This window comes from Lentinula edodes, assembly GCF_021015755.1.
Source record: "Lentinula edodes strain Le(Bin) 0899 ss11 chromosome Unknown C8R40scaffold_28, whole genome shotgun sequence".
Classification (NCBI taxonomy): domain Eukaryota; kingdom Fungi; phylum Basidiomycota; class Agaricomycetes; order Agaricales; family Omphalotaceae; genus Lentinula; species Lentinula edodes.
Genome location: NW_025764334.1, coordinates 90,574 through 104,243, shown reverse-complemented (window position 1 = coordinate 104,243; position 13,670 = coordinate 90,574). Strand labels below are relative to the sequence as shown.

The following is a 13,670-nucleotide window of genomic DNA, read 5'->3' as shown; positions in this document are numbered from 1 at the left end:
CAATTGCAAATGCAAAACGTACGAACGTATGAACGTATGAACTTCAATGATTTGGATTTTGGATCGAGTAACTTGGAGATTGAGTTTGAATTGGAGAATTGATTGATTGATTAAAGAAAAGAAAAAAACGATCCTTGGGACTTTGATGTAAGGAATGCGGATGATGTAAAGGATGCGGAGGATGTGAAGGATGCGGAGGATGTGAAGGATGCGGAGGATGTAAAGGAAACAGGAGAAAGGAAACCAGAACAGCAACACAAGACACAAGCCAGAAGGAGGAAGGAAGACAAAAAACAGAAGGAGGAAGGAAGACAAAAAACAGAAGGAAGAAGGAAGACAGAAAAAAAGAAAAACAGAAAACAGAAGAAAAAAAAGAAAAAAAAACAAACACAGGCTTATCGTATTCGATTATTCGATTGGTTGGTTGAAAAAAAGGAAAAAAAGAACTATCAGCTATGAACTATCAACTGTCTGGTACTACCCATTCACTAAGGCGTCCCACCCTCCCCCATCCACACCACCCACTACTAAGGCTTCACTCCCTCACCCATCCACACCACCCACTACTAAGGCTTCGCACCATCACACGCCGGACACCTCCCCACCTCCATCCCATTCATACACATACACGCCGGACACTCCCATTTGCCTTCCGGTTTCTTCATCCCTACTGCTTCCCAGTTGAAGCTTTGCACTGGCGCTGGCGCTGGTGCGGGTGCGGGGGGTGCTTTTGCTGCGGGGGGTGCTGTTGTTTGTGCTTGTGCTTGGGCAGGTGTTTGTGCTGTTGCTTGTGCTGCGGGGGGTGTTTGTGCTTGTGCTTGTGCAGAAAAGGCAGAGGGTCCAGGCTTCGCACCATCACACGCCACACACCTCCCCGCAGCCGGCTTATTCTGCACCGCACACGAGGGACACACCCATTGGGAGGCGTCCGGGGGGTGGAGGCCTGCTGCGGCCCAGTCGAAGGATGGGGCTAGGGATTTTTGGGATTTTGGGGGAGGTTGGGGATGCGGTGCATCGCGTTTCGAGGAAGAGGGGAGGGAAGAGGTGGAGGAAGAGGAAGAGGTGGAAGCGACCGGGACCGGGTCGGAATCGAAATCAAAGTGGGGAAGGTCGGAGAGAGGGATTTGGTTGGCTGTTTGTTTCGCTTTGGTACTTCCACTTCCCCTACTTCCACTACTTCCACTTCCACTGGCACTTGCACTACTTCCACTTCCACTTCCACCAAATCCACTAGTACTTCCACCAAATCCACTAGTACTTCCACTAATACCACTACTAATACCACTTCCCCCTTCGATCTTCGCCAACAACCCACCCGCACCCTCAGTCTTGTCGATATTAACACCAACACCAACACCAAGATCGACATCGACATCGAAAGAAAACACCGGAAGATCAGCGACGGGGAGGGATTGCACGAGGTGTTTGGGGTCGGATACAACGGATATCGGTGCAGGCACAAATGTCCGTGCAGGAGCAGGTGCAGATACAGGCGAAGGAGTAGGAGCAGACGAAGGAGCTGGTTTCGAAACGAAATTCGTGAACGCACTGGGAGCTGTTACCGCCGTACTCGTCGTACTCGTAGTGCTCTTAGACGTCTTACTCGAATCCGCACCGAACACAGAACCAGCACCCGCATCCGCACCTCCACGAGGGTCACCAAAAACTCCCTCACCTCTCTCAGAAACTCCCAAACCTCCTTCAAAACCACCCTGCGAACCACCCTCAAAACCTCCCGAAGTCAAAGGAGGAATCACAGTCGGAGGAGGCTGGTGCGCCTCCGAGTCCGGTTTATAGCTGAACCGGAGCTTGGACGGTTCTCGGGGGATGGTGGGGTTTTTTTGGGTGGGTCCTGTGATTCCACCGTGGATGCTGAGGTTGGTGCTTGGGTTGGTGGTGGGGTTGGTGGTGGTGCGGGGGTTAGAAGAGGAAGAGGTAGAGGGAGAAAAGGCAGGGAAAGCAGAGGAGGATGGTTTATCCTTTACTTCATTTCTACTGGTAACATCTCCACTCATCTCATCGTCCTCATCCTCGTCCCCAACCTCCTCCACCACCGACGCACCGACCGCAGCGAATGGGGAGGAGGAAGGGTTCTTAGTATTGGTATTGCTACTACTGCTACTACTGCTGTGTCCGTGTCCGTTTGGTACAGCAGGAGTGTAAGTGCGTGTTGGGTGTGTTGGGTGTGTTGGGTGTGAAGCTTTCGATTTCTTATTCGAGCGGGATTGTTCGTCGGGGTCGTCTTCTGTGTCTTCTCTTTCTCTTTCCTTTCCTCGTTCTCCTTGTCGTTCACCTCCTCGTTCACCTTCCTTAGTCTCAGTCCGAGTCTGAGTCTGAATCTGAGTCGGAGTCGGAGTCGGAGTCTGCTCTCCCCTCGCCTTCGGGTTCGCATTCGGAGACGGCGACCGCATCGACTTTCCACTACTCCCACCATTCCCACCGTTCAAACCGTTCCCACCGTTCAAACCGTTCCCACCGTTCAACCCGTTCGCACCGTTCAACCCGTGAGGAAGCCCCTTCCCGATCCCGAGGTTGACGGGGGCTCTGGAGCGTTTGCTGCCCTGGATAGAGATGTATGGTTAGTTTTGATGAGTGAAGGGGAGGGGATAAAGGGAATGGGGTAGGGGGAAGGGGATAAAGGGAGGGAGTTGGGTGAAAGGGGAAGGGAAGGGAAGGGGAAAGGGAAGGGGGAATGGAGGGAGGGGGAAGGGAATGGGGGAAGGGGGTGAAAGGGAAGGGGATTTGGAAGAAAGATAATTTATATGAAGGAAAGGGAACAAAGGTCGTTTCACATAAAACGGAATAGATCATAAAACGGAAGGGAATAATATATAGATGAAAGAAAACTCAAAACCAAAACCAAAACCAAAAACCAAAAACCGAAACGAAAAACCAAAAACCAAAAGAAACCCAAAAACCCAAAACCCAAAACTCACCTTAGGCAACGTAGCCTCGATAACAGCCTGTGCGGAGTATTTCTCTAATGATACATCTCTTTCTTTCTCTCTTTCCCTCACACTCTCTCTTTCCTTCTCTTTTTCTTTTTCGTCTTGTTTTTGTTTCTCGTTCTCGAAATCCTGGATTTTCTCTTTCACCGTCCCGTTTCCGTTTCCCTTCCCGTTCCCAGCCCCATTTCCAATTCCGTTTCCCTTCCCAATCCCATTCCCATTCTCCACTTTATTCGTATCCCTTCCTTCTTCTTCTCCTTCTCCATCTCCGTCTTTCTTCCCCCTACTTTCCCTACTCCCCTTTCCCATCCTTCTCGACCCCTCTCTCGCACCCACCCCCTCCTTCACCCTCGCACCATCTCTCAAGGACCTCGACCCCTCTCTCAACCTCCCAGACCTCCGCGCACCCACCGCAGCACCCACCGGACTCGCCGCCTGATACGGGTTCCTCACATCCAGGTTCCGCACGGGCGTGACTTCCTTGATGAGGGTGCTCATGTAGGTTGCTGTTTGGGTTGGGGTGGGTGGTTTGGTTTGAGTGGTTTGAGTGGTTTGAGTGGGAGTGGGGGGGAGAGTGAGGGTGGGATTAGAGGGGGAAGTGGATTTAGGGGGTTTTGGGGGGTTGGTGAGGGAGAGGGAATGGGAAAGGGAATTGGGGGAATGGGAAAGGAGGGAATGAGGTTCGTCCTCGGACGACCTCGAACTGGGACTGGGAGTAGGAGACGAGGGCTGACCCCATGCTTGACGCAGCGGGGAAGGAACTACGGGGGTGGTGGGTTTTAACGGGGTTCGGAGGACTGATGTGTTCCGAGTTGTGTTCCGAGTTGTGTTCCTTGTCGTCGAAGTCGTCGTTGTTGTTGTTGTTGTAGCCGTAGTTTTCCCATTCCCCGCACCCCTCGAAGCGGGTGGAGTAGGACTCAACACCGGGATCCTCACCGCCTCCGCTGCACGCGTGGGGGAGGGTTCTGGGGCAGGGGAGCGTCCCACTGTTCCACTACCTGTTCCACCACTGGGAGTTCCACCACTGAGAGTCCCACTAGGTCGATACCCCACCGCCGTCTCCCCGACTCTGCGTCTTTTCGTATCAGCCTTCCCTTCCCCACCCTTCCCAACACCCTTCATCCCACTCCCCTCTCCACCCTTCATCTCACCCCTAATCCCACTGATCCCACTCCGCGCCTCACCCTCCCGTATCACCAACCGCCCATTCGCATTCGCACTCGCACTCGCCGCCCGCGGTGTCGGTCCAAACGCCGGAGAGTGGTATCGGTTGCGCGAGCGACGGGGGGGTTGGGATTGGGAGGTATTCTGAGAGTTACTCTGAGAGTTACTATGAGAGTTATTCTGAGAGAGGGGTTGGGAGTTATTCTGAGAGTTATTCTGAGAGTAGGGAGAGCGGGAAGAGCGGGAAGTAGAAGTAGTAGGGTGGGGATAAGACTGTTTAGCAGCGCGCGCGCTCCCACCGCCTTCCCAGCGATATATCCCGTTGGGGTTGTGTTTTAGGAGTTTGGGGGTGCTTGGAATTGGGGAGGGGGTGGGGTTGTTGGAGTTGGAGTTGTTGGGGGAGAAGGCGTTGTTGGGGTGAAGGAAGGGGTTGGAGTTGTTGGAGTTGAGGAAAGGGGAAGGGGAAGGAGAAGGGAGGTGGTACGAAGGGGAGAAGGAGAATGGGATGGTGTTGATTTTCGTATTCGTGTTCGTGTTGGTGGTGGTGGTGGTGGTGGGTGTACGAAACAAAGGAGACGTTCCTCTCATCGGTGTTGAGTGATAATTGTTGGTAGTGTTGTTGGAAAACCGAAACGTCTCGTGTTCTTCCACTACAAGCAAATAAGAACAAGTCAGTATTCATTTCGTATCATTTCGTATCACTCCCTCCTCCTCACTCCTCCAGTTCACTTTCAATCCAAAAAACCACAAAAACCAAAAACCAAACCAAAAAACAAAAAAACCCAACTCACCCGGTGTACTCCCCTTAATAATCATAATCATCTCCTCCGCCTCCGACGTCGTGAGCGGCTCGTCCCGCGGGCGCTCGTTGATGTATTTGGAGAGGTACGCGAGGCCTTGGGTGGTTGAGGTTTGGTGCTGGGTGGATGGGGATGTGGATTGGTGCTGGGAGGATGAGGATGAGGATGTGGAGGAGGTTGGGGGGTGTTGTTGGTCTCCCCTTGGAGTGGGAGTGAGGCGGAAGGGAGCGGCGTTGGGTGATGACACAGATGTCACAGATGTCACAGAGTTGTGAGAGTGTGGTGGAAGGGGTGGGGGTGGGGGTGTACCCCGAGAAAACGAAAACGGCGAAACAGCTGGAGGTGGGGTGGGGGTTGTGAGGAGGGAGGTGGTGATCTGTTAATGGGGTCAGATCGTGAAGGGAAAGGGAAAGGTGAATAGTTTGGTCTGGGGGGTAGGACGGAGAGACGGAGTAGACGAATAGAGCAATGGAAATGAAGGAATAAAATAAGATAAGAAGTAGATAATCACCTGATGCCCTCTCGCAGCCAACGAGTGCGCAGCCGTCGTCGTCGTTCCTGCTCCGTCTATTTTTATACCCACTTCTTCTTCTCTTTCCACATCTTCTCCTTCACTACCTCCTTCGCTTCCTGCTCCTTCGTTTTCACCTTCTCCATCTTCACCTTCTCCAAGTCCACTACCTCTTCCTCCTCGCCGTTGAGATTTTTGGCCTTGTTGGCCTTGTTGGGAGGGTTGTGAGGGGGATTGGCCTTGCGGAGGCTGCGCATACCGCCCCCGCAGCGGATTGAGGTAGTTGAGGATGCCGGAGAGGGACCAGGACTATATTTGATGTATGAGTGAAAAAAGTAAGCCGAACGTTAGAAAAACATGATGTATGAGTGAAAAAACAGAACGTTAGAAAAATAGACGAAAGATCAAATGGAGATTATTTTGTTGGGTAGTGAGGGAGGGAGGGAGGGAGGGATAGGGAATGTTGGAGGAAACGACGAAACGACGAAGGTGAATAAGAGCGAGGAAGAGGACGAAGGAACAACGACGAAGAACAGGAACAGTAACAAGCGAAACCCTCACTCACCGATGAACTCCCTTTCTCACCTCCTCCTCCTCCATTCCTACTACTCTTATTGGTCTTGGGCACAGCACGCGCATACGGCGACGCGACCGCCGAACGCGCAGCGGAGCGACTGCCCCGGCGAGCGGGTCCACTCATCGTTGGGTTCCGGTACGGTACGGTAGGGGATTGGATAGGATAGGATTGGATTGGATTGGATTGGATTGGTGTCCTGGGTGTGGTGTTATGTTGAGTGTGAGAGGTCTAGTGAGGAGTGAGGAGTGAGAGAGGCCTTGTTTTGAAGATTGAGGTGGAGGGCTTGAAGCCTCGAAGACCCGGTGCGAGGTGCGACGTGAGTGAAGAGTCGGTGTGAGAGTGATGCGGAGGATACACACAAAAAGAACAAGAACAAGAACAAGAACAAGAACCACCACAAGGAGCGCCAAAAAAAAAAAACGTCAGCCGGGGAGGTTTCGCCGGCCCTTAATTATAATTATATAAGGCCATGTGGTTGGGTGACTGGTGACTGGTCACATGTGATTATAGGTGGTTACATGTGGTTATCTGTGGTTATAGGTAGTCACACTTGGTGACGAGTGACGAGCGTCACATTACTCTTTCATCTTTCATCTTTCTCGAGGTCCTTCGAGTCTCTCATACCTCCTGCAAGCTCTCAACTCAACTCACAACTTCCAAATCCCAGCCTCTAGCTACTCACAACACCCAACTCGCAACTCAACTCAACTCACCAACAAACCATGCCCGAAAAAGTCCTCAACACACCATACCCCGTGATCGACATCGACCCGCACTTTACGCGCGTTGTGCGGTATTTCCGGGCGAGCGACTATGCGACGTGGGGCGCGACGACGGTGGGTGTTCCAGGCGCTTTGTTGGTTTGGGGTGAGTGGTTTATGTTATACGTTGAATTAGTATCCCACCCTCTCTCATACCTCCATCCACATCCTCTCTCATAGAAATCCTCGACCCCAACGGCCTCAAAATCAACCGCATCACCCTCTCCCCAGGCGAAAAACTCCCCGCCGGGCGTATCGCACTAGGCAACGCCATCCAGATCGTCACCCGCAGAATGGTGGCTGGGATGCGCGTGGCGGCGTTCTTAGGCGCGTGTGGCGGGTTTTTGTTGGCGTATCAGAATTCTAGTAGTATGTGATGTGTGGAGTTGTTTTGTTTTGTTTTGTCTAACCTCCCCTCTCCCTTCCTCCTCCCCCACCTCTCCCCCACCCCCTCTCCTCTCCCCCACTCCCACTCCCACCCACCCCCCACACAACAACAGTGCGTTTCCTCGGCTTCACCGAAAACGCGCGCGAAGCCCAGATGGATCTTATCGAGCTCTCCCAGCGCGCGAGGGAGGGCAAACCCCTCTACGGAGAATCCCACCAGAGCCCCTGGGTACAGGGCGCGGCACATAGGAATTCGGTTTTTTCGATGTTGAAGTTTTGTGAGTGGGTTTTCTTTTGTTTGTTTGTTTTTGGGGGGTTTTTGGGGGGCTTTTCTTGGGGGTTTTTGGGGGTTTTGGGTTCGCTGTTGCGGCTGTTACGACTGTGTCCACTGTTTACCGTCGTTCGTGTGCTTTGCTTTACTTTGGCGTATTGTGTTGTTCTGGTGGTGTGTCGGAGATAAACTGATACTGACAATTGGTTGGTTGGTTGGTTGGTTGTTGATCTATGAATTAGCTGCGTTCCCGATGTGCGTATAATCAATCAATGACTATTCTAACTGGATTCTCATAAACCCCTCCTCCCTTGCTTCTCCCTTCTCCCCTCCCCTCCCCTCCCCACTTTCCTCATTCTTCCCTTATCCCACTCCTCATCCCTCACACAGGTTCAACTTCGTCAACCACCCCCATCACGGCGTCGACACGTCGAAATACGGCGTCGGAGTCGGGGCGAAGGAGGTGGAGGTTGGGGATGCGAAGGAGGCGGAGGTGTAGATTGATGGTGGGGGAAGAAGAGGAGGAGGAAGAGGAGGAGGAATGGATTGAGAATGGGTTGAGAAGGGAGAATGGAGAATGGGAAGAAGAATAGTCGTCGTTATCGTTATCGGAAGAATGAATCGACGGGGAGCGGATTGAGAATGGATCGATAGAATATGAAGAAGAAGGATGGAACGATGGAATAGTACAAGCTGGCGGTGGTAGCGGTGGTGGTATAAAGTGGAACGGTAGCAGTAACGGTGGTGACGAAGGCCCAATGGATAACACACTGCACACTGCACGTATAACTACACTCTACAAATACGAAAGCAGAGCCAAACTTTTCTCTCTCTCTATATATATATATATATATATATACTCTCCTCTCCTCTTTCTAAAACCTCTCCTCGTTCTAAAACCTCGCTCTAGAACCCTCTCACCGAGCTTCTCCGCAAGCACGACGCTGGGTAATAATTAATTAAATAAACGCGTTACTTAAACGTTACTTAAACGTTACTTACTTGGACGTTTCGAAAATCCAGACCATCCAAACCCAACCACAAACTATGTTGTGTGAACGTCGGTGCTGTGTGAACGTCGGTCTCCGGCAGGTCGCTCCAACAACAAAATCACAATATCAACCCAAACCCAAACCCCCCTTCCCCCCTCTCCAAAAAAGAAAAATTAAAAAATTGAAAAATTAAAAAAAAGGACACAAGAAAAAAAGTACATAAGAAAAAAGGACATAAGAAAAAAAGTACATAACAAAGAAAGTACATAAGAAAAAAAGATACATCATCATAAGAAAAAAGAGATACATAAGAAGGCATCACAAGGTCTAACCAGGACTCGAACCTGGGTTACGGGAAGGTGATAATTTAGAGAAGACTTGGTGGAATTTCAATCAAAATCCCGTGTGATAACCTCTACACTATTAGACCATGTATATATGACAATGGGTGAGGGGGGTGTAGAGGTATGAATAGGTGTGGGTGTGGGTGGGTGAATGGGTGTGGGTGTGTGGATGTGGGTGATATAAGGGTATGAGGGGTGTGTGTGGTTTACAAAGGGTGTATCAGGGCTGTGTATCCTACCTGGCAGGCCATATCCTGAAGGGACATCATCATTATTGATATAAACCTTAGTGTTTAGTCTTCCCTTAATGCTTAGTCTTCTCAGAATTGACTTGTCTTTCCAGCACAATAATGGGCAGTGGGTGATATAAAAGGTGATAAATGACTAAATGTTGAATGTGTTACATGTTAAATATTCAAACCACTGATATTTAAACCACTGACATTCTGTCACTCCATGGCTCCATGGCTCTGGGGGTGGGTCTGTGTAGCTCTGTGTGGTATACACATGTACATCTCTTTTTACACACACCTACATGTACACAGTCTCACACACAAATCTCACTCCACCTCCTTCTCCAACTTTAACTCCTTCTCCTTCTCCTTCTCCTTCTCCTTCTCCTTCTCCTTCTCCTTCTCCTTCTCCTTCTCCTTCTCCTTCTCCTTCTCCTTCTCCTTCTCCTTCTCCTTCTCCTTCTCCTTCTCCTTCTCCTTCTCCTTCTCCTTCTCCTTCTCCTTCTCCAACCCCAACTTCTACTCCCACCCCCAACTTCTACTCCCACCTGAAAATAACCCTCAGCAGCAATTTCTTAACACCAATCTATGTAGAGCAAGTTTTCCTGTTAACTTGGCAAGGGTTTTTTTGTTAAGGCAAGGGTTTTCTGTTAACTTGGCAAGGGTTTTCAAATTTTTTTGACTCTAGGTTGTTTGTTCTTATTGGCTTGGAAGTGGAGTCTAGTGGAGTGGTGTTCAGGCAGATAAGGATCCTTGTTCTGGTGAATGTCCAGGAGGAATTGGAGCAGCTTGGTGAAGAAGAGAAGAGTGACTTGTTAAGCAACCTTGGTAAAGCCACAAAGAACTCAAGCTACATAATATCCTTAGCACTGCGCTAGCACGGCAAATCCCCGACTCTGAACGTCTCATTTGCTTTCACAATAATATCTATTAATCTGTACGTCTATCATGAATTTCAAATTACTGTATGTTATGGCTACTTGAGTATATTCCTGACTACTTAAGCAGAATCGGTGTGTAGTTTCTGAATAACTTGAACACCCAAGCCAGGTGCTTTAGTGTGTATGTAGAGCTGTTGAAAATATATCTCCTCTCTTCTATGTATACAAGGCAGTACATGCTGCAATGCAGCAGAATATTATCTTCTTCAACTATGCTTGCCATGCCCGATATTATCTCTCTGGATCATCTCTATATCATCAATGCCAACAACCTCTGGAAATAAAAATATAAAAATGCTTCCCCTCTGACAACAGCAAAGTCATCTGCAAAGCCTGCCTTTTCGGCTAATTCTCCGAGAGCAGCTGAGAGCACTTCCCAGCAGCCAAAGCACCCAGAGCAAGTTTAAAACTTTGCTCTTGGTGCTTTGGGTGCTGAAGAGCACTCTCCAGCCAGTACCCTTGCTCTGGCAAACATACAGGTTTTGCATATGAAACTTATTACTGGAAATTGCATCATTGTATATGATGTTGATCTCAAGGATGGAAAGTACAGTGTAAACTGTGACATCTGTGGCCAGCCAATTGTTGTTGGAAAAGGTGAAGAGTTAACTATTGGGTACAGAGATAGGTATGGCATTCCAATGTCTGATGACCTTCAAGAAGAGATTTTGGCATGGAAATGGGCTCTTTCAGTTGGAGAAAGTAGTGGCCATGTATCAAATGTAGATAGCAGGATAGATCACTACACAAGACATGGCGCTGATTGGCAACATGGCAATATGGTTACTAAAGCTGTTGCCAAACAACCTCCAATGGGTATTGTGATCTCAGCACTTTTATCCTGCGGTGCCCCCTGACCCAAACACTGTCCTTCACATGTGTGCTTCAGATGTTATGACATACCAACGGAAATTGCCATTTGTCAAGAGTACAAAAGTTGGTGGGAGGTTATTTTCTGGAGTATGTTGCACATTATATTTCTGACAAAGTCACTAATCATGTGCATTCAGATCTCTATTTTAAACAGGCTTTGCCTTCAGATCTTGCTGACAGGTTCAGTGTGTTATTCTTTTGTGATTCATTTCACTTCAACTAACTCCAATATCCACTTGAAAATGTGCATGCAACACACTAACAACTTTAAAACACACTGATTATGTACCTCTCAATATAAACAAACACCTTCTGTTCCAACCACAAAACTTCTACTTGCAAAACACAATAATGCCTGAGCCTCAATGACACCATCCACTGCAACATTATGTTTAACCTGCCTGGTATTATTGATCAACTTCCTTGTTGACATTGGGAGCAACTCTGTACATACAGCAATACACAGCTGCTTTGACCTCCCATTCTCTAGTACGTATATGCCGAGATTTATAAACTGTACAGTTCTAGGTATATCACACATCGCGAGTATCCAAACTCCCTCAGTTGTTTTGCTATCAACTGAGGTGAGCTCAATAATGACTACATTGGAATATCATATACTAACATACCATAGTTCAACCTTCATTAACAGGTACATACTTAATGCAGTTGTTTTGCTATCAACTGAGTTTAACCTTCATTAACAGTTGAAAGCTTGCTCAAATGAATCGAACAATTATTGATATGTTCTGGTAACAACCAGAGAGGGAGGGACATTCCCACTTAAAGATATAACAGTATCAGACAATGACTGCATACTCACGAAGCAAATATCTAATGACCAGCTATGCAACAAAACCTATTATACTGACCTCACAACATACTATCACACTGAAACAGCAAACATCAATGTGGATGAAAAGCGGGTACTACTATAAATCCTGAGAACTGTCGAAAAAATAATATACATTGTATGCTATCTTCGGCCATATAAATAAACAAAACAGGTAATGTTACTTCTATTGGTAACGAGCTTGCCTTGTTTTTGTGTGAAAGAGAAAGGAAGGAATCTAATGGGCACTCCAACCAACCAATCTAATACACAATATGCGAGTTCACTGCTATCAAATTTATTTAATAGCAAGGGGTAGCGTTGGCAAAGGTTCCGCAAAGCTTTGATCAATCAATTTGAATCATTCTAAGGATTCGATATATTCCTTTGATCAAGGTAGATTCAGCACAATTTGTGCTTTGGTTTGTATTGATATGGGTATATCTGTTACGATCACTTCTTTTTCATCTTGACACCTGGTGACACCCATTACTAGAACCGGTTGCTGACAATATCAAGAATTGGGGGTTTGAATCGAAGTAAATTAAAACCGAAACACACAGACCCCTCGGAGGGCTAGAACTATGTGCTGGCACAACCACACAGTGTGATTTGCCCTTAAGACCAACAACTGATCCTAAGTTCGAAGAATACCCAACAACTGGATATACTTCTCGCAGTCACGAGGAGCAGAACACAACGTTCCTATACTCACAAGTGCCGGGCCCGAATGGCTGCTAGCGAAGAGGTTTCAGTCTGGCGGGAGTGTGTCTTTCCTTTTTACGGATTAGCACTGCAACGTTGACACGCCAAAATTTTGGCTAGACGTCTATGCTGTGAATTGTGACATTTTCACGTATAGATTTGTATCAAGAGGACTGTAATTGAGACCCAGATTGACAGTCAAAGTCGATACTGAATCAGTCTAATAAGTTGAAGGGACCATATACCCATACTACCACAAGTTGGTTAGTTTACCCATCCCCGATACTACCTACGGATAGCAGTCTACCTGTTCGTCAAGCAGGATTATACCAGACTCAGACTACATCCGAAGGATGACCATTCACATATGACATACCAAGGGTATTCTTATTGGACCTTACACTGGCAGGAGTTTGGAAGAACTTACTCAAGTGACCATGAACCGAGGATTGACTCGAAATGACTTTCTAGAACTCAGGAATTATCAAATACTCCTTCTAGAACGAGATCATGCATTAATCTAAAAGACTGCGATTTAGTCTAATAGACCAATCAAGTTGCATGGTTGAGTAAAATGACTAGAAGAACGATCGAAGTACTGCGAGGCTCCGAAGGCATATCAAATGAATGTCAAAGAGTCCTGACGTAGAAAATATTGAAGAATACAATTAAATGAATACTATGCGTAACTCCCTTGATAGAGTATAGGCACAATGGGTGTCTATTGAAAGAGAGAAGCAATTAGTTTAATCCAGATGAATCAGATTGATAGGATTAGGATCGAGGAGAGCTGATTTGCCTCCGGACGAGGTGACAAACGATCGAAGTAAGTGTTGAACAGCAATGACAGTTGAACACCATTCGAGTCATCCTCCAAAAACAATTAAATTAAATGAATATTGAAGTACCTACCTATGTTTGGAGGTATACTAGAATCTTGGAACCAATATGGACCAAATAAGGACATGTAGATTCAAATTAAATGGTATCTGACTGAGTGTAGAAGTTTCCTTGCGGTTCCGAACGTTTATTGTATTAAATTAATTGTACTATGCGACTCTATATTCTGTATGTATAAATAGCGATCCAATGTATCTGGAATACAAGTGATTTTGGGACAACGTTGCAGTGCTAATCCGTAAAAAGGAAAGACACACTCCCGCCAGACTGAAACCTCTTCGCTAGCAGCCATTCGGGCCCGGCACTTGTGAGTATAGGAACATTGTGTTCTGCTCCTTGTGACTGCGAGAAGTATATCCAGTTGTTGGATATTCTTCGAACTTAGGATCAGTCGTTGGTCTTAAGGGCAAATCACACTGTGTGGTTGTGCC

The 13,670-nt window shown here is 47.7% G+C and overlaps 2 protein-coding genes and 1 non-coding gene across 3 annotated transcripts; 1 reads left to right on the top strand and 2 right to left on the bottom strand.

The window, feature by feature from the left end:
• Positions 1-258: 258 nt before the first annotated feature.
• On the bottom strand, positions 259-6,123 carry C8R40DRAFT_1238733 (uncharacterized protein; the record flags this gene model as incomplete). The annotated part of the gene is made up of 5 exons (XM_046233471.1): positions 259-2,561; positions 2,937-4,762; positions 4,904-5,288; positions 5,424-5,732; positions 5,989-6,123. The coding sequence occupies 5 exons, from the start codon at positions 6,121-6,123 to the stop codon at positions 567-569; spliced, it is 4,650 nt and encodes a 1,549-aa protein (XP_046083992.1). The 3' UTR covers positions 259-566.
• A 599-nt stretch (positions 6,124-6,722) lies between these two features.
• Positions 6,723-7,918, top strand: C8R40DRAFT_1051251 (NADH-ubiquinone oxidoreductase complex I, 21 kDa subunit-domain-containing protein; the record flags this gene model as incomplete). The annotated part of the gene is made up of 5 exons (XM_046224698.1): positions 6,723-6,867; positions 7,026-7,130; positions 7,262-7,426; positions 7,662-7,674; positions 7,810-7,918. 5 exons carry the CDS (start codon positions 6,723-6,725, stop codon positions 7,916-7,918), a joined length of 537 nt encoding a protein of 178 aa, XP_046083991.1.
• Positions 7,919-8,734: 816 nt separating this feature from the next.
• On the bottom strand, positions 8,735-8,841 carry C8R40DRAFT_t172. The gene has a single exon. It is a non-coding gene; the product is annotated as a tRNA-Gln (tRNA).
• Positions 8,842-13,670: the final 4,829 nt, after the last annotated feature.